General features: G+C 39.0%; 1 protein-coding gene across 4 annotated transcripts in view; it reads right to left on the reverse strand.

The window, feature by feature from the left end:
- Positions 1–20,562, reverse strand: part of ZNF286A (zinc finger protein 286A) — a 35,206-nt gene that overhangs the window by 4,441 nt on the left and 10,203 nt on the right. For 2 of the 4 annotated variants that reach the window (XM_054670452.1, XM_063798979.1), the window contains one exon: positions 9,749–14,485. In XM_054670452.1, the coding sequence (XP_054526427.1) occupies positions 13,254–14,485 (1,232 nt within the window). In that variant the 3' untranslated portion in view covers positions 9,749–13,253. Of the gene's footprint in view, positions 1–9,748; positions 14,545–20,562 lie in introns of those variants that run through there. The other 2 variants (XM_024350460.2, XM_063798978.1) reach the window with 2 other exon arrangements.

The raw sequence follows: 20,562 nt of genomic DNA on the forward strand, positions 1-20,562 counted from the left end.
CCTGTGTTTAGCTTCATGAACATGGGTTTCACTTTATTTTTATGGGGTTCCAGCTCTTGCTCATGGAATCCCTCCCTGCCTATTCTGCAGTCTTCCCTTGTTTACTGCCTGTGGACTTCAAGTATCAGACACAGAGAAAGATTTGTAGATACTGTTTACTCAGCCCCCACAATTTCCATAGCAGGTCTCTTAATTCCCATCACCTCCAGGGAGGGTCATCGCTGGGATCCTAGGAATCAAGTGCCTTGTCTTGATGGCCACAGTGGTAACCATAATAGTCAGTTTTTCCCTCTGTGCAATTCTGGAACATAAAAATCTTCTCTGGTAACAAGACTACAGAAAGCAATGAAAGCAACACTAAACTGGGAGTTTGCTGGCCTGTGTTTCTAAGAAATTTAATGTTTTTACATAAATAATGAAGAAGAAATGACTTTTCTAAAGTTCCTGTCATTTATGCCATGGATTGGACTCTTCTGTGAAAGCAGTTTCATTGATGGATGTGGATAATTAGCTTAACTTCAAGTAAAAGATTAGAGAGCAAATTGTAAACATAACTGTGCTTTTTTACACTCAAATGACATTAATCAGACAGTTTTGGATCTCTAGAAATATATATTAGAACATGTAAGTTCTATACTGAAATACGCAAGTTTGGAATCCTTCAGGTGGCTTATTTTTCATCAACTAGAAATAATATTAAAACTGCAAAGATTTATTATGATTTATATTATTTGTCCTAATGGAAAAAGGAATTCAAATATGTTTATTAAAGTATAATATACACAGGAATCCTATTATTCTACTACTCAGTGATTTATCACAAAGAGGACACATGCTTGGAGCTACCACACAGTCCAAGAAAATGAAATAAAAATAACAATCTGGAAATCCCTCTCCTGAAGGTCTGCTCCCTAACCACTGCCCATCCGTCTTGCCAAAGCAGTCACCTGGTTTTTAGCAGCCCCTATTAGTGTTGTCTGTTTCATAAATGGATGCATGGAGGGCCATTCAGTAGGAATGGTTTTGTGTGTGGCTTCTTTGGCCCAGCATTACATTTGTGACATTCCTTCAGGTGGTTTCATGAAGCAGTTCATTTTTTTTTTTTTTTTTTTTTTTTGAGATGGAGTTTCGCTCTGTCGGCCAGGCTGGAGTGCAGTGATGCGATCTCGGCTCACTGCAAGCTCTGCCTCCCAGGTTCACACCATTCTCCTGCCTCAGCCTCCCGAGTAGCTGGGACTTACAGGCGCTTGCCACCATGCCCAGCTAATTTTTTTGTATTTGTAGCAGAGATGAGGTTTCACTGTGTTAGCCAGGATGGTCTCAATCTCCTGACCTAGTGATCCGTCCGCCTCAGCCTCCCAAAGTGCTGGGATTACAGGCGTGAGCCACCGTGCCCGGCCCAAGCAGTTCATTTCTTTTCCCTGCTCGGTGGTGCTCTGCATGAATATGGCACATCTATCAATTCTACTGTTGATGGACACTGGTTTGTTTCCATTTTGGGACTACTAGCAATAAACCCACTATGAACATTCTTGTTAATTTCTTTTGGTACACATGTATAGATATTTTAGTTAAGTACAGCCCTACAAATAAAATAGCTTGGTCATAGTAACTGCATATGTTCAAATGCAACGCATGTCACTAAAAATGTCAGCTAGGAGGAAAAGCTCAAGAGCTCTATTGTACAACATGTTGACTACAGTTAATAACAATGTGGTAATACTTGAAATTGTTGAGACAGCAGATTTTAAATGTTCTCACCACACAAAAAAAAAGATAAGTATCTGAGGTAACTGATATGCTAGGTAGCTTGATTTAGCCATTCTACAACGTCTGTCTGTTGCTATACATATATATACACAGATTTAGCTATTCTACAATGTGTGTGTGTGTGTATGTAAAATGTGGTATAGCACAAATACATACAATTTATCAATTAAATTTTAATTCCAAAGATTTTTTTTGACTAATATATAACCCAACCACAAGTTTGAGAGTTCTAATTAGATGTCCTTTCCAACACCTGATTTTGTGAGTCTTCCTTTTATATATTCTGGTTAGTGGATAATGTTATTTCGTTTTCATTTATTTTGGTCTTCTGATTACTAAAAGGCCTGATACCACTTTCATAAATGTTTATTGAAAATGTATATAATCAGGCTGGGCACGGTAGCTCATGCTTGTAATCCCAGTACTTTGGGAGGCCGAGGTGGGCGGATCTCTTGAGGTCCGGAGTTCGAGACCAGCCTGGCTAACATGATGAAACCCCGTCTCTACTAAAAATACAAAAAAAAATTAGCTCACCATGGTGGCAGGCGCCTGTAATCCCAGCTACTCGGGAGGTTGAGGTGGGAGAATTGCTGGAAACCGGGAGGCAGATGTTGCAGTGAGCCAAGAACGTGCCACTGCACTGCAGCGCAGGGGACAAGAGTGAAACTCGCATGGTGGTGCATACGCCTGTAATCCCAGCTACTCAGGAGGCTGAGGCAGGAGAATCGCTTGAACCCGGGAGGCAGAGGTTGCAGTGAGCCGAGATTGCGCCATTGCACTCCAGCCTGTGCTTCAAGAGCGAAACTCCGTCTCAAAAAAACAAAAAAAAAAAAAAAGAAAATGTATATAATCATATTTTCAGGGGTCTATGCAATTTTTTATACTTTTTCCAATGTGGTTATCAATCTTTCTAAATGATCTTCGAGAAGTTTTTAAAAATAAATTCTTGACATAAATTTTTGGGATTTTGTCAGTTAAAGGTGGAAATATCTTCTCTTTAAGAAAGAGCTTGGCTGGGCGTGGTGGCTCAGGCCTGTAATCCCAGCATTTTGGGAGGCCGAGGCGGGCTGATCACGAGGTCAGATCGAGACCATCGTGGCTAACACGGCGAAACTCCATCTCTACTAAAAACTACAAAAAAAATTAGCCGGGCATGGTGGCGGGCGCCTGTAGACCCAGCTACAGGCTGAGACAGGAGGCAGGAGAGGAGGCTGAGACAGGAGAATGACGTGAGCCCGGGAGGCGGAGCTTGCAGTGAGCGGAGATCGCACTCCAGCCTGGGTGACAGAGCCAGACTCAGTCTCAAAAAAAAAAAAAAAAAAAAAAGAAAGAAAGAAAAGGAAAAAAAAAAGAGCTTATTAGGCCGGGCACGGTGGCTCACGCCTGTAATCCTAGCACTTTGGGAGGCCGAGGCCGGCGGATCACGAGGGCAGGAGATTGAGACCATCCTGGCTAACATGGTGAAACCCTGTCTCTACTAAAAATACAAAAAATCAGCCGGGCATGGTGGCGGGCGCCTGTAATCGCAGCTACTAGGGAGGCTGAGGCAGGAGAATCGCTTGAACCCAGGAGTTGGAGGTTGCAGTGAGCCGAGATGGCGCCACTGCACTCCAGCCTGGACTACAGAGCAAGACTCCGTCTCAAAATAAATAAATAAATAAATAAAATAAAATAAAAAGAGCTTATTAATGGATAATCATTGGAGATGTTAAGTTTTAGGTAAGATAGAAAAAAGGGTCTTTTAACATAGTTGTATTATATATATTTTTGCCTTGTATTTTCATGTTACAGAATGGGTCTAACTTTGGGTCAATATATGTGTTCACTTAATTTTTTTCTAAATTTGAAAGTAACCTGAAATTTACACAAAGACTGCAACAGAATTACAAAGGATAGCCAGGTTCCTCTTAGACTGACACACAGTTAACGTTTAATCCTGCTTGTTTTATCATTTGCTCTTTCTATATACAAATTTTTCTTGAATCATTTCAATTTCATACATTACTCTTCTTTACCTCTAAATACTTCAATATGCATTTCTCAATAATGAGGATATTATTAATACTTTACACAACCATGATACAGTTATCAAATGCAGTAAATTTAACATCAATACATTACTTTTATCTATTCTATTGCTTGTATTCCAGTTTTGAAAAATTGAACCAATAATGTCTTTAGGAGATTTTCTCTCACACAAGACCTAGTCAAAGATCCTGTATTGTATTTGGTTGTCATGATGCTTTAGTCTCTTTTAATTTGGAAGTTATTCAGCTTTTCCTTGTCTTATGTGACATTAATATTTTTGAAGAATGCAGTCCTTTTAATAGTCCTCATTTTGGAGTTTGTCAAATATTTCCTCATGATTAGATTCCCGTTATGCATTCCCAGCCAGAATAGTACACACATTATGCTGTGTCCTTCTCATAGTATCACATCTGAGGCACAGAATGGCCATGTGCCGCTTACTCATATTAATTTTGATCATGTAATCAAAGTTTTTCCCAGTTCTTCCACTATATAATTATTTTTTGCCTTGCAATTGCTAATCATAACAAGCAATCTCTGGAAAAGATACTTCAATTCTATGCAAATATCCTGTTCCTCATCAAAATTTCCCCTTAGATTTAGCATCCATTGATTCTTGCTTGAATCAGTCTTTACTGTTATGGCTACAAAATGATAGTTTTCCAGCTCCAACATTCCCTTCGCATTTACCCATTGGCATAGGATATTCTGCAGTAAGCAAGTGTCCTCTGTTATCGCTCATTTATTTACTTATTATCAATGTGAACTCATGGACTACTACTTTTTCAATGGTTTACAATTCATCATTTTCTTGTTTTGCTGCTCAAATTGTTCCGGATTTAGTCAGTGAGGGCTACTTCCTGTGTCTTTGTGACCTACCCTCATCATTTTTTTGAGTGCTTTTTTTTTTTCTGGAATAAGATGTTCCAGGATCTTCTTGGAGTTTCCTTCCCTCAGACCTGCAATCAGCCATTTTTCTGAGGAGCCTTAGTTCCTTCTAGCAGAGAACAGTATCAGAAACCAAGATCTGGGCTCATTGCAACTGAGATGTCATTGCTTTTAGCCCGTTTCAGTAGACAGAGCTAGGAAATGTGTGTGCTAAGAAGGTATAAAAGGGATGTGTGGCTGCAGGAGGTCATTTTATGTGTGTTTGTGAGTTTTGCTCATCTGCTAAGTTGCCTGTCTAATGTAGAGAGTTCTGATTATCTACATCCCAGTTAATTTCTTTGGTTAGCAAATTTGTGATTAATATGAGTGGCTGGGAGGCTGTATGAAAACAATAGTGGCAACGAAACTGTGCAGAAAAGTTAACATAGCAAGTCCGAGCCTGCTATCTTTAGAAAGACTTGCCTACGAGGTTGGCCACAGGCGGGCATCTGGGAAGGATAACTTTGGGATCGTTCCCGCTAATTCCAGAATTAAAGTGGATCACTGCTCCTAAACTGTCTGTAAAAACAATGAAGCTTATGCTGAACACCTGGCTTTCCTTCTGGAAGTCTGGAGTTTTGGTACATGCTAGACAGAGACTGCCTATGTGACTAGCACCCAGTACAAACCTTGGGATTTGAATCTCTACTGAGCTTCCCTGATAGATCACATTTCACACATGCTGTCACAACTCCTTGCTGGGGGAAATGAACAAGTCTTGTGTGACTTCACTGGGAGAGGACTCGGGGAAGCTTGTTCCTTGTTTCCTCCAGACCTTGCCGCCCCATGAGCCTTTTCTCTTTACTGGTTTTGCTGTGTGTCCTTTTACTATAATAAACCACAGCCAAGAAAATGACAACATGCTGAGTCCTGGGAATCCTTCTAGTGAATCATTGAACCTGGGGGTGGTCTTGGGGATCCCTAAACATGTAGAAAGAAAATGTTATGTTTTTGTTTATCAAAAGAAAACAGGACTATTTTTCTCTTAGAGTGAAATGTGTGGTTGTTGCAGAATGCAAAAGATAGTTAAAGCATAAAACTGGAGAGGATGCTGTAAGTTTTGGAAGGTTTGGGGGAAAGTGAACTTTACTTGTGCTTTATAATAGCTGCGAATTCTGAAAAGAAGAAATAAAATGTATTAAAATTTTGACAAAAGTTGGCTTGATTTTGGTGAGTTCATTAAAATCTATGAAATCTTTAATTCAAAATATTATATTTAAAAAGATTAAACTTCGGTTATCTTTGCTTAAATGATAGTTTGTTCAACAAGAGAAAGGGAAAGATCATTCTTTATCTTCTGTGTAATCTGCCCAAATAGTAGAAATTGTCTCTCATCAGAACTACAGTTTTGTGCTTTGTTCTGTGTTATGCTTTTCATTTTATATATATATATATGAACAAAGCCAAAACAGACCCTTATCTTGGAGCTTATGATATGGCACTCATAAACAGGAAAATGTGAGAAATACTTGGGTTTGTTTGGTATGTCCTATAGTTATTAATTAGCTCAAAATGATTGTAAGAGCTGCTCTGTTTATGGGAAGAGGTGTCAGACCAAACAGAAGGGAAACCTTCCCTAGTTTAATTTTGTATAGATATGTTACTAAAACAAATGTTTCAGAAACTGTATACTTACTTATGTTTGGAAGGCCCTGGAGATGTCCACACTGTATATAATGCATTCTTACTCTCAGGGGAACACTGATCAACTCCTCTTTGAAATAATCATGTGTTATATTCCAATAAAGGATTTTACTCTCCTTCATTCTGATAGTTATTACAATAAATTATAAAGCATTAATTATAAATTCAGATGGAATTAAATGGTGCTGAGATAGCAAGAGAATGAGCTGATGACATCTTCTGAATATCTGAATCCAGTCATATCTGAAGCCAGATCTCACCATGGGTTTTTAAAAATTACAGTCCTGGGCCGGGCATGGTGGCTCACGCCTGTAATCCCAGCACTTTGGGAGGCTTAGGCGGGCGGATCACGAGGTCAGGAGATCGAGACCATCCTGACTAGCACGGTGAAACCCCACCTCTACTAAAAATGCAAAAAATCAGCCGGGCGTGGTGGCGGCCGCCTGTAGTCACACTTACTTGGGAGGCTGAGGCAGGAGAATAGCATGAACCTGGGAGGTGGAGCTTGCAGTGAGCCGAGATCGCGCCACTGCACTCCAGCCTGGGCGACAGAGCAAGACTCTGTCTCAAAAAAAAAAAAAAAAAATTACAGTCCTGGATAACCCAGCAGGTTTGAGTCACTACAACATGAGATGCATAGGTCACAAGACTGGGAATTGAATCAACCATACATAAAACTATGTTTTTGATATGGCAAAAGTAATATTTATGGTGGTGGCTGCCCTATACCATCTCGGGTCCCTAAATGACTACTGATGAGCAAAGATTCCCTGCCAGGCCACAAAGGACAGGTAGCACAAGTTAGCATTAAAAAATGGCACCCTGGTGAGAGGTCCATGCTTTTTGTATACTAGAGCCTGGTCTCAAAGAATAGAAAATTATCATCAAAATATAACTCAGCAATGTGCAACAAAGCCCTTTCACATATATAATTTCACGTAACCCTCACAGAAACTCTATGAAATCAATGTTGGAAATACTTTCTTAGTTTTTTTTTTTTTGTTTTTTTTTTTTTGAGATGGAGTCTCGCTGTGTCACCCAGGCTGGAGTGCAGTGGCACGATCTTGGCTCACTGCAAGCTCTGCCTCCCAGGTTCACGTCATTCTCCTGCCTCAGCCTCCTGAGTAGCTGGGACTACAGGCGCCAGCCACCATGCCTGGCTAATTTTTTTGTATTTTTAGTAGAGACAGGGTTTCACCATGTTGCCAGGATGGTCTCAATCTCCTGACCTCGTGATCTGCCCGCCTTGGCCTCCCAAAGTGCTGAGATTACAGGCATGAGCTACTGCACCCAACTTTCTTAGGTTTTAAACTTCTGTCAATGTTATCACTGTTTGATCTTTGAAAAACTGCTCTTTTTGGGGGGAATAAATGGGGAGCAGGAGGCCAGATTGTCTTATTCATGCTGAAGTTAACTTCCAATAGCAGTGTTTGTTTTACCTGCACAGCATCTTTGGATTTATTTGAGGGAAGCACCCTGTCCCCACCCACAGTGCAAGTTGCATCAATGGGATGGACTCCACCCTCTCTTCCTCCAGGGTTTTACACAGACTCAAGCCTGGTCGATGAGAGGACCCCATTTCCAGGGTGGTATTATAAAAGGTTCAGTGATCAGCAGGACTCAAGCAAAGTGGAGAAGTAGCCTCAGGGATTTTGCTGGAGCTATTTGGAAAGAGGTACTTTCCTTGGAATTGTGAATGCCAAGAACCATAATATAACTTCCAAGTGCCAGTAGGCTATTTGTCGCTGCAAGAGACTAAGAAAAGCACATCCAACAGAGAGGAAGCCAGAGCAGAGATGGAGGCGGACAGTCCTCGATCTATTAATAGCAAAGCATTTATCTCTAGTTTGACTCCATGGATTGCCCCAGATATGTGAACTTTGCTGACATGATGATTACGTGTTTCATGAATTGGTGGGAGTGGGAGGGAGGTGAAGCATGCACCTTTTTTGTATAGTCCACTCAATCTAAGGGATTTATAAACAGAGGTTACATCATGAAAAAAATAAAAAACAATTCAGTAAAAACATCTAATTTTTTGAGGTTTATAAGTGGAAACTACACAGTAGCACCAGATGCCACATTTTATATATATTACTACAGGGAATAGCCTTCTACCTTGTCAATGAAACTTATGGAGAGGGACAGCTCATATGGCTACGGGTCCCAAGACTGCCTAGTTGGGGCCCAGAAAGAATTACACAAGGAAGGGAAGAAAGCAGGCTTCCAACTTGAGTCATCTTCTGATAAACACATTTTTTTTTTTTTTTGAGACGGAGTCTTGGTCTGTCATCAGGCTGGAGTGCAGTGATTCAATCTCGGCTCACTGCAACCTGCATCTCCTGGGTTCAAGCAATTCTCCTGCCTCAGCCTCCCTAGTAGCCACCACGCCCAGCTAATTTTTGTATTTTTAGTAGAGACAGGGTTTCACCATGTTGGCCAGGATGGTCTCGATCTCTTGACCTCATGATCCACCCGCCTCAGCCTCCCAAAGTGCTGGGATTACAGGCGTGAGCCACCGCGCCCAACCGATAAACACATATTTTTAAAAGTGAGAACACATCTAAGAAAATAAAAACTATTGACAGATTTTTAATAGATAATTGATCTAGTTAATTGCCAATCAATTTGAATATTTAGTATTCTTACATTATCACTTTTATACTTTTGGGTGATACTACATTGTCTTCCCCCAAACCAGATATAATTGAAAACGTACACAAAATCAGATTTTTATGACATTTTACCTGATTTTTTTTTTTTTTTTTTGAGATGGAGTTTCGCTCTTGTTGTCCAGGCTGGAGTGCAATGGCACTATCTTGGCTCACTGCAACCTCTGCCTCCCGGGTTCAAGTGATTCTCCTGACTCAGCCTCCCGAGTAGCTGGGATTACAGCCATGCGTCACCATGCCTGGCTAATTTTGTATTTTTAGTAGAGATGGGGTTTCTCCATGTTGGTCAGGCTGGTCTCGAGCTCCTGACCTCAGGTGATCTGCCTCCCTCAGCCTCCCAAAGTGCTGGGATTACAGGCTTGAGCCACCGCACCTGGCCCATTTTGCCTAATTTTAACTGTGCTTTTTATACGAAGTTATTCCCTCCCTTTCACCCCAATTAGCCCTACTGAGTAGTGCCTATACCTGGCCTGGGGACTCAGTACTACTTGTTAGAAACTATCTTCCTCTACTCCTTAACCTTCTTGCAGATACTTGGGTTGCTGACGGTATCTCCCATCCCATCTCTCCAGAAGTTGTGAAGCCAGATGACCAGCTAGAAATGGGATTGGTATCCTGAATGATATGGAGATATTTTTTGGTTGGTCCTTCATTACATCTTAAAATATGCTTTAAAAAAGGAAGAATTTAAAAGCAATTTACAAAAGTTTCTGACAATACATATACAAACATCTTTATTGACAAGTGAGCCAATAAGGGCACATTTAGTTTACAGATAACCAAAAACATTTGAAATGTATAACATTAAAATTTCCAAGATTCATGTTGCAGTACAAACATGTGGCAGGTTAAACATCAGGCATAAAAAGGACAAATACTGAAACGCAAAGGGCCAGAGATCCCAAGTCGCTTAACACTATTTAAAACGTTATTCAACTGCAAACTTCAGCCTCTGGAACCATCCCAGATAGCTACTGGTTAAGTGATACGAAGTAGGAAAAAAGAAGGTTCTGGAAGGTCTCAAGGAGGCTGTGCAGAAAACAGCACCAGATGGAAGCAAGAGCAGAAAGAAGTCACGTCCCATCTTTATGACAAGACACAGAACAAGATGGTCACAGTTCTTCATGGGTAAACAAAAGATGTGGAAGACACAGCCAACCTTAAGTAACTTCTACTGACGGATGCTCTGGCACTTCTCTATGTAGAGAAGGAGAGAGAAAGAGAGCACCAAGCAGGAGTGGGGGACTCTATATTTATTGTCTGCCAGTTCTTTTATATGCATTATCTTATTTAATCCTTATGACAACCTCATGAGAAGCCAATGATTTATTCCCTTTGTTGAAACCTAATACAGATAAAGAAACTGAGACTCAGAGTAGGGAGTTTTTCCAAGGTCACATGACTGCTTAGTGGGGATGGCAGAATTCAAACTCAACTTTGGAAAGCCCATGTTGGTCTTCTTTCCTTAGTCAAATTTTGGCTCTCAAATGAATTCCTTTTCACTCAAGAATTTGGCAAGTTTCAATAACTTGAATTCTCCTGACAATATATAGTAACATCCTAGAGGTAGGAGTATTTTGATGCATCATTTCCCATCTCTTTTATTTTTCTGTCCCCAATTATCTCTCAGTAAGTTCAACTTTTCCATTCCACCTAGTTTCTCTGACTGGTTTAAACCCTTTATCTGACTTGATGAATGCTCTGGAACAGGGGCCAAGAAAATATTTTCTGTAAAGAGCCAAACAGTAAATATTTTAGGCTTTCAGGGACATACAACCTACTATGGGCTATATCCCCATCAAAGTCATATAATGAAACTTAATTGACGGTATTATGAAATGGGGCCTTTTGGAGGTGATTAGGTCGTGAGGATGGAGCTCTCATGAATGGGATTAGTGCCCTTATAAGGGGCTGAAGATACCAGAGCTCTCCCCTTCTACCATGTGAAGACACAGTGAAAGGTGCTTTCTATTAACCAAGAAGCAGACCTTCCCTAGACCCTAAATATGTTGACACCTTGATCTTGGACTTCCCAGCCTCCAAAACTGTGAGAAGTAAGTTTCTGTTGCTTATAAGCTGCTCTGTTTGTGATATTAAAGCCCAGAGGCACAACCTCCACTGCAGCTACTCAGTTCTGACACTGGACACAAAGGCAGTCAAGGACAACATGTAAATGAGTAAGTGTGGCTGAGTTCCAATAAAATTTTCTTCTGAGAAACAGGTGGTGGGCCAGAGTTGGTCCATGAGTCCAGGCCACAGTTTGTCAACTCCTGCTCTAAACCATTAGTACTAAATACTAAGATGATAAAAGAGGTGAGTTCCTTTTCCTGTGTTTTCTTTTCTTTTCTTTTCTTTTTTGAGTAATGATATGGTTTAGATCTGTATCCCCACCCAAATCTCATGTTTAATTGTAATCCCCAATGTGGGAGGTGGGGCCTGGTGCAAGGTGACTGGACCACGCGGGTAGTTTCTCATGAATGATTTAGCACTGTCCCCCTACTGCTGTCTCGTGATAGAGTTCTCATGAGATTTGGTTGCATAAAAAGTGTGTAGCACCTCCCCTCTCTCTTTTCCTCTTGCTCTAGCCCTGTGAAGATACCTGCTCTGGCTTTGCCTTTTGCCATGAGTAAAAGCTCCCTGAGACCTCCCCAGTCATACTTCCTGTACAGCCCATGGAACCATGAGCCAATTAAACCTTTTTTCTTTATAAGTTACCCAGTCTCAGGCATTTCTTTATAGCAGTGTGAGATTGAACCGATACAGACAACAATAACAAAAAGTAGGTAAATATGAAGGCCAGAGAAATGGCAACTTCTTCACGAAGGGAAGCTGCTTATCCTCAAGCAAGTCAGTTGAGGACTATCCTGTGAGCTATTTTCCGTGCCTTGTTTTCCACTCATACAGGGAAGTATGCCCTGGTGTCTCACAGTTGCTTCAGTTCTTCTTTACTGGGACCCTAAATGTAATAACACACTGAACCACTCAACTTCTCAGACCTTCAATATCCCTGGGGCTTTTTCTCAAATGGACACAGCATAGCTTACAGAAAGCTGAATAATGTAGACAAAAGAAGTCTCCTTCACCCTTTGATTATGGAAAACCAAAGATTTATTCAGTGCCAAGGATAAGAAAGGAGGGACTTGATCAACAACAACCACTGTTAAGATTTTGACCCATTCACTACTTCACGTGAACTCCCAGGGAAATGGAAAATGAAAGAAGGTCTCCGCGGTAGAGGGATAACAATGACATAAATCAATAATGATGCCAGGCATGGTGGCTCACGCCTGTAATCCCAGCACTTTGGGAGGCCGAGGCAGGCAGATCACGAGGTCAGGAGATCAAGACCATCCTGGCTAACATGGTGAAACCCCATCTCTACTAAAAATACAAAAAAAATTAGCCAGGCGTACTGGCAGGTGCCTGTAGTCCCAGCTACTCGGGAGGCTGAGACAAGAGAATGGCATGAACCTGGGAGGTGGAGGTTGCAGTGAGCCGAGATCGCGCCACTGCACTCCAGCCCGGGCAACAGAGCAAGACTCTGTCTCAAAAAAAAAAAAAAAAAAAAAAAAATCAATGATGTACATAATCCATGTGAACATAACTTAGAATTGTCTGTAAATATTATACATCCCAGTTATGGTCATCAAAATAGACAGCAGCTTGTTGAGGGAGGAAGGGAATTCTAAGGACTTTGAACCCAGCATTTTTGTTTTTTAAGGCTAATATAAAAGAAATGACACTCTAGATGAATTATACCATATGTGTATCTAGATCTCAAGGAGTAATAAATAACAACATTGTGTCTTCCTGATGATAAGGATGTAAGCCCTCAGCCTAACCTACCCAATAAGAATTTCCTTACAAAGTGAGAGGCTTACAACAAAGCTCTGACATAAACAAGAGAGGGGAAAACTGGATTTCACAATGTTTGTACTGCTACCCACTCTCAGGGACTTCTTGAATTTCCACAGGTAGCTATTTGGGAGGTTGGAGATTAAAATTTTGAAATCGCTGGCTAGATTTCATAATTATCAAATTAACGGACATAAAGAACCTGCCTATGGCTCAAAACTATGTATTACACAAATGAAATTAGATGCATACAGAATTGGTCCTCACATGCATATTATGGATGGGCCTTCCACCTAAACACTCAAGTATTTAATATAGTGATAAAACCAACTTACATTTCTTCACATTCAGTAATTTTCAGGGTTGCTCTTCAGTGTGAACTCTTTGATGTCTGATAAGAGATGAACTGCACTTAAAGCTTTTCCCACACTCATTACATCTAAAGGGTTTCTCTCCGGTATGAGTTCTCTGATGTTGAATAAGAGCTGATGAATGAATGAAGGCTTTTCCACACTCACTACATTTGTACGGTTTCTTTCCAATATGAATTCTTTGATGTTTAGCAAAATTGGAGCTCCGGCTGAAGGTTTTCCCACATTCATTACACTCATAGGGTTTCTCTCCAGTGTGGATTCTCTGATGTTGAACAAGATGTGTGCTCTGACTAAAAGTTTTTCCACATTCACTGCATTCATATGGCTTTTCTCCAGTATGAACTCTCTGATGCTTAGTTAGGGATGAGCAATGGCTAAAGGCTTTCCCACATTCTTGACATTTATAAGGTTTCTCTCCAGTATGAGTTCTTTGATGTTTAATGAGTGCTGATGAATGAATAAAAGCTTTATCACATTCATTACATTCATAAGGCTTCACTCCAGTATGAATCAACTGATGCTGCACAAGATGTGTACTTCGATTAAAACCTTTCCCACATTCATTGCATTCATAAGGTCTCTCTCCAACGTGAATTCTCTGATGTGTTGCAAGGGATGAGCTTTCTGTGAAGGTTTTCTTGCATTCACTGCATTCAAAGAGAATTCTAGTATGAGTTCTCTGGTGTTTAGTTAAATTAGCTCTGTGGCTAAAAGATTTCCCACATTCATTGCAGGTATAGGGTTTCTCTCCAGTATGGACTCTCTGGTGTCGAATAAGCACTGAATGGTAGGTGAAGAGTTCACCACAATCATTACATTTATGAGGTTTTTTCTCTTTATAAGTTCTCTGCTTTTTCATTAAGTTTGATTTTTGTTTCAAGCTTTTTTCAAGTGTATGGAAGGCATAAGATCCTTTGGGAACTCTGTCTTCAGTGATAAGGACAGATTTCTGATTGAAGCTTTTCCAGTATACATCATACTTATGGTCTGTTTCCTCAGAGAGTGAATTCATGTGAGTGAACATTTCTCTCAAATGTCTCTCCTGATTTCCTTGCTGATTCTCTAACCAATTTTCACATTCAAGGGCTGCTTCCAAGTTAGGGTCATAGACACTATTCCGTGTCAGTCTGTCTATTATTGCAACTTTGCATGATTCTGCTTTGGAAAAATCTTGCACTGAAGTTGAATCCTTGCTCTGTGGTCTAGTCTCCATGTCTGAAAGACATTGGAAATGCAAATTTCCTTCGTTTTCTGTGCTCAACAAAAAGGCAGTTCTGTAATAGGTAAGAGTTAATGAAAGTGAAAAGCATGCCTTCAAGGAGCAAGTGGATTTGACTCTTTCAGATGATTTGCAAAGAGAAACAAATGGAGGGAAACAAATGCTCAGACTATGCAGAGAAAATAAGTACATCCTATCCAGGAGAGTCGGAAGAGAAGAAAGATGACAAAAAATATAAGAGTAGAGATGCCAATGAAGCAATATATCCACGGATGAGCAGACAATGAGTACACACATCAGGATGGGAAGAAATAACTTTTTATAGAATACCTACTTATTGTAATAAATTTCTAGGCACATAACCATCTTAGTGTACAGTACAGTTATGGCTTCTAAATTTTCACTATTCCAATCCTACTCACATCCAAATATGTATTCCATTGCCAGTTGAATCTTCCTAACAATGCTTTTATAACATTTTGCTGATCAAAAACCTCCTATGATCTCCCAAAGGCATAATGACAAATATATGAAATGATATATGCACAAGGCTATTTGTTGAAGCACTAATTCAGATAGCAAAAGACTGATAACATTTCACATATCCTACTATACAGAAATGACTGAACATATAGTGGATACAAACAATGGAGTACTATCCATCTCCTTAAAAAATGACAAAGATCTTTACATATTGCTATAAGGTGACCACCAGGATATATTAAGTTTAAAAGGAAAAAGCAAGATATAAATAAGCACGCACAGTTTGCTACTTTTTTATAAAGAAAAAAAGGGGTACAAATACCTATACTGTTTGCTTACATTTAAAAAAAAATAAAAAAAGGATAAATGGAAAACCAATAAAAATTTGTACCTATAGGGAAAACGTCAGAACACGGGAGAGAGGGCAGAGATGGAAGCTTAACCTCTCTAAATATATCTAATATAAATATAGTAGAATTTTTATATCCAATATAAAGCTAATTTATATAGAGAAAATATTTTAAGCAGTGTAGTTCAAAGAAATAAACAGGAGTAAAATAGAAGAGCAAATACAGAAATAAAGTATATGTAAGAATTAAAGATAATATGAAGGTGGTATTTCAGTCAGTGAACAAAACATAGATTTGTTTTTCCAATGATGCCATGGCAACTGATTAACTATTAGAAGAAAATTAAGTTAGATGAGTCACTCATTTCATACACTCAAATAAATTATATTCATTCATCTATCTATTCATCTTCTATCCATTTTATTCAACAAATATTTATAGAATATCTTCCATGTGCTAGGCTCTGAACTAGTCACTGGGAAAAAACAGTCACTATACATACAGAAGAAGAGAAAATTTAATCTAACATTCACGAGCAAAATCTGAATTGCAGTTTTGCCACTTACTAGCTGTGTGATACTGGATAAGTTATTTAACCTCTTTACTTCGGTTTCCTTATGTGTAAGAGAGGGCAATAACGGTATCCATCTTGCAAGGAATGATAGCAATAGCTACCTTAATGAGCATTAATGCAAATATCTATGAAGCATTTAAAACTCTGACACAGCATAAGTGCTACATTAAGTGCTTGTTAAATAAATAAAACATAAATTGACATAAGGCTTGTATAGGTAGGTAGAGGTAAAGATCCTCAAGTATGGTCCATGAATCCCTGGGAAACTATAAGTTCAAAACTGCTTCCAAAATAACATTTAGATGTTATTTGCCTTTTTCATTGTCTCAACATTTTCAATGATGTTGTAAAAGTAATGGTAAAATTGCTTACAACTTCGCACAAATCAACACAATGATACTAAACTTACTAGTAGTCCTTGTATTCTTCCCCATCATGTACTCTTGGTTTAAAAAAAAAAAAAAAAGCCAGTTTTATTTAAAAATGTCTAAGGAAGCATAAACATTAATTTCATTGAATTTTAATCCTTGAAGTGCCTTTTTAATATTCAGGGTTAATGAAATAGGAAATATTCGTAAAGCAATTCTGTTTATACCAAAGAACAATGGTCGTCTTGAGGAAATATACCATGCAATCATTTGAGTTGTGAGCTGAACCAGCCACTTGTTTCACAGACCACCATTTTACCTGAAAGGATGACTGAATGGCAAACTATGTTATCTAACTTGGGTATCTGGCAGACAGTTTCTCAAAAATGAACAAAGTGAACCTGTCGTATCAAGGACAACAAATGAGTTTTTTATAAAATTTGAGCTTTCAGGCAGAAATTACAAGTTTTGGAAAACTTCTATTTACCACCGAGACCTTGATGGCTTCCTAAAACTTAAAGGCTTTTCTGATAAGGTCAGTTGTGATACTAAAAGTTATAATATTCAAAAATATTGCACAATATAAAGTGTCAACAAAGAAGATCTGCACTTAGTGAACCAATATTGTCCAAAAGATTGATAGATTTCAATATATGAAAAATTTATGGATGTGGTTTCAGATTCTACATTGTACCTAATCTTTCAGAAAGTATCACTTGTTCAGTTTTGGAGCTGTTTCAAAGAAGAATAGCCATAATTACCTGAAAAGACTATAAAATACTCCTTCCTTTTCCAACTTATATCTGCGTGATGCTGGATTTTCTCCATGCATGGCAACCAAAACAACATGTCATATCAAGTTGCATTCAGAAGCAGTTGTAAGAATATAGCTACCTTCTATTATGTCATACATTAAAGAGATTGGCAAGTGTAAAACAATGCCATACTTCTTAATAACATTTTTTGGTTAAAGAAAATAGATGTTTTTTAACAAAAAAATATACTGTGCTAACACGACATGTTTATAATTTTTTATTTCTATTTTTCTTTTAAGAGATGGGGTCTCACTTTATTGCTCAGGCTGGTCTCTAACTCCTGGGCTCAATCGACCCGCCCACCTTGGCCTCCCAAGGCACTGGGATTACAAGTGTGGACCACCACACCCGGCCAATTATTTTTAAATGAATTAGCTAATAGCTTAAAATTTTTCTGTTTTAACTTGTAGTATAGTAACTATTGGTAGATGTAACCTACATAAATGAAACATCTTTAGGGTCTTTAACAATTTTTATAGTTACAGTAGGTCCTCTGATGCCAAAGCATTCAGAACTGCTACACTAGAGCACAGAGATGGAAGAAGAGTAACTGTGAAATGAGGTTGGGATAATGAGTAAAAGCCAGATTTCACAAGATTTTGTAGACCTCCAGGATTTTGTCTGTTACCGTGAAGGCAGCGAGAAGCCATTCAAATGTTCTAAGCAGAGTGATGACAAGATGAGATTTGATTATGAAAATATCAGTCTCACTACAATGTTGAGAATGAAGTATATGAGGGCAAAGGCGGAATCACAAAGATTATCACAGTAATCCAGGAAAACAAAAAATATATAAAGGAAAATTAACAGTGAAGAAATACTTAGAATATAATTAGGTAAATACAGTGATTAATTGGATAAAGGAGAGAGGGGGTGATGTAAAGACTGTGCATAGATTTCCACCACGTACAATTTGATGACAATAAGTACCATTAAAACAATTACTGGAAAAGGATGCTGTTGGGGAGATGGGAAATTTAGACTTATTTTAGACATTCAGTTTTAAACATGTTGTATTGAAGTATCTTTGACATAAGCAAACAAAGGAATCAAATAGTTAAGATGTTGAGAACAGCCCTGAGGAGAGCTCTAGGATGGAAATACCAATTTGGGACTCATCTTGATAGAAGGTAACTGGTTGTGGGAATGATGAGACTAATGAAGTAGTAAGTAGAGGCTGCAAACAGTTGATCAGTTGGCCAAATCAGACCTTAGACACATTTTCTTTGGGCCACACTTTTTATACAAACTTTTAAAACTAGTTATACACAGTTAAAAATAGGGAGATTATTGCTGGACGCAGTGGCTCACGCCTGTAATCCCAGCACTTTGGGAGGCCAAGGAGGGCGGATCACGAGGTCAGGAGATTGAGATCATCCTGGCTAACACGGTGAAACCCCATCTCTACTAAAAATACAAAAAAATTAGCCGGGTGTGGTGGCGGGCACCTGTAGTCCCAGCTACTCAGGAGGCCGAGGCAGGAGAATGGCGTGAACCCAGGAGGCAGAGCTTGCAGTGAGCCAAGATCGCACCACTGCACTCCAGCCTGGGCAACAGAGCGAGACTCCATCTCAAAAAAAAAAAAAAGAAAGGGGGGGGGGGAGATTACAGATAAATGCAAATTTAGGGTTTCTCTCTTGAAAAAAACTGGAAGCGTACTGAACGACAACCACCATTTAGAGCAGGGACTGGCAACTACAGCCTGCTGCCTACTTTGCTAAATAAATTTTTACTGGAACATACCCATTCATGTATGCATTTTCTAGGGCTGCTTTCATACTACTGTGGAAGATCGAATGGCTGCAGAGACACCATGTCCCACAAAGCATAATTATTTACTGTCTAGCCATTTACATAAAAAGCTTGCCAGCCCTTGAGCTAGAGCCACTCCTTTCAGTTGAGGCCTGTACTCCTCTGGTTCACCAGTTTCCACCTTGCTTGCTTAACTCAGTGATATTACCTCCTGGCCCATGTAAGTACTCAAGTTTATGACTCCAGGTATACAAGGAAGGGTGATTAAAATCAAATTTTGAGTAATTAGAATATTTAATTGTTCAAAAAAGAAGGCTAAGAAGATACACTCAGAGAAGTAAGAAGCAATTCCAAATGGATTAAGAATCTAAAGAAAAAATTAAAGAATATACTAGTAAACAGAGGCAAATATATATGTAACCTTGGATTAATGAAACACATTTTAAGCAGCACTGAAAAGGCAGAAAAAAAAAAAAAGATTATAAAAAATTAAACTTGAGGGCCGGGCGCGGTGGCTCACGCCTGTAATCCCAGCACTTTGGGAAGCCGAGGCGGGCGGATCATGAGGTCAGGAGATCGAGACCACCCTGGCTAACACGGTGAAACCCCATCTCTACTAAAAATAAAAAAAAATTAGCCGGGTTTGGTGGCGTATGCCTGTAATCCCAGCTACTCGGGAGGCTGAGGCAGGAGAATTGCTTGAACCCGGGAGGTGGAGGCCACAGTGAGCCAAGATCGTGCCACTGCACTCCAGCCTGAGTGACAGAGCAAGACTCCGTCAAAAAAAAAAAAAATTAAACTTGTACATCAAAATGCATAGCAAAACTGAAAGTCAAAAACTAGAAAAAATATCTGTAACATAAGAAAAGGTAAAAACCTCATATATAAGGACCTCTTAACAGATCACTATGAAAACTGCAATACCCCAAAAAAGGGAGATGGGTGGTGAGTGGGTAAGTCACAGAAACTGATAGGTCTCTGGGGTGAAACAGATATATCCATAATCACAGGGAAAGATTTTTAAACTCTTTCAATATTCAAAAGTATAACTTTTTTAAAAATAATAATATCCAGGAAGGATTTTCTTTATGAGCTATATATAATACTAAGTATAGTAAATAAAACAGTCTGGTATTAGACATAGACAGACAAGTAAACCAGAGAGACAAGAAACAGAACTAAGTATGCTGAGGAACTGAGTTTACCACAGGTAGCATTACAAATCAGTAACATAAGATTATTCCATGAACAATGCTGGACTTATTGGCTTTCAGCATGGAAAAAGACAAAATTAGTTTTCCCATTTCATCATATACAAAAATAAATACCTGTAAAACAAAATTGAACATTTTGGAATAAAATAATCTTTCTGACACTGGGATAAAGTAGATAGACAATTCACAAAAAGCATTATTTAAAAAAAAAGTTTGTTATTAAAAATGTTTAATTCTATATGCCTAACACACCAGAAAATAAAATAAGCCAAAGATTAGAAGAACCAATTTCTTCTCACTGACTTGCAATGCTACTTCTGTCATAGATTAGTACCTAAAATATATGAAGAACTCCACCAAATCAAGAGAAAAGATATAAACAGCCCAATCTCAAAAAACAGGCAAAGGGTATCAACAGGTAACTCACAAGAAACTTGAATAGCCAAGTAACATGAAATGCTCAAACTTGTATTTATCACTTAGAGAAATGAAAATTTTAAAACATCATTTTGCATCC

This window comes from Pan troglodytes, chromosome 19 (assembly GCF_028858775.2).
Source record: "Pan troglodytes isolate AG18354 chromosome 19, NHGRI_mPanTro3-v2.0_pri, whole genome shotgun sequence".
NCBI lineage: Eukaryota > Metazoa > Chordata > Mammalia > Primates > Hominidae > Pan > Pan troglodytes.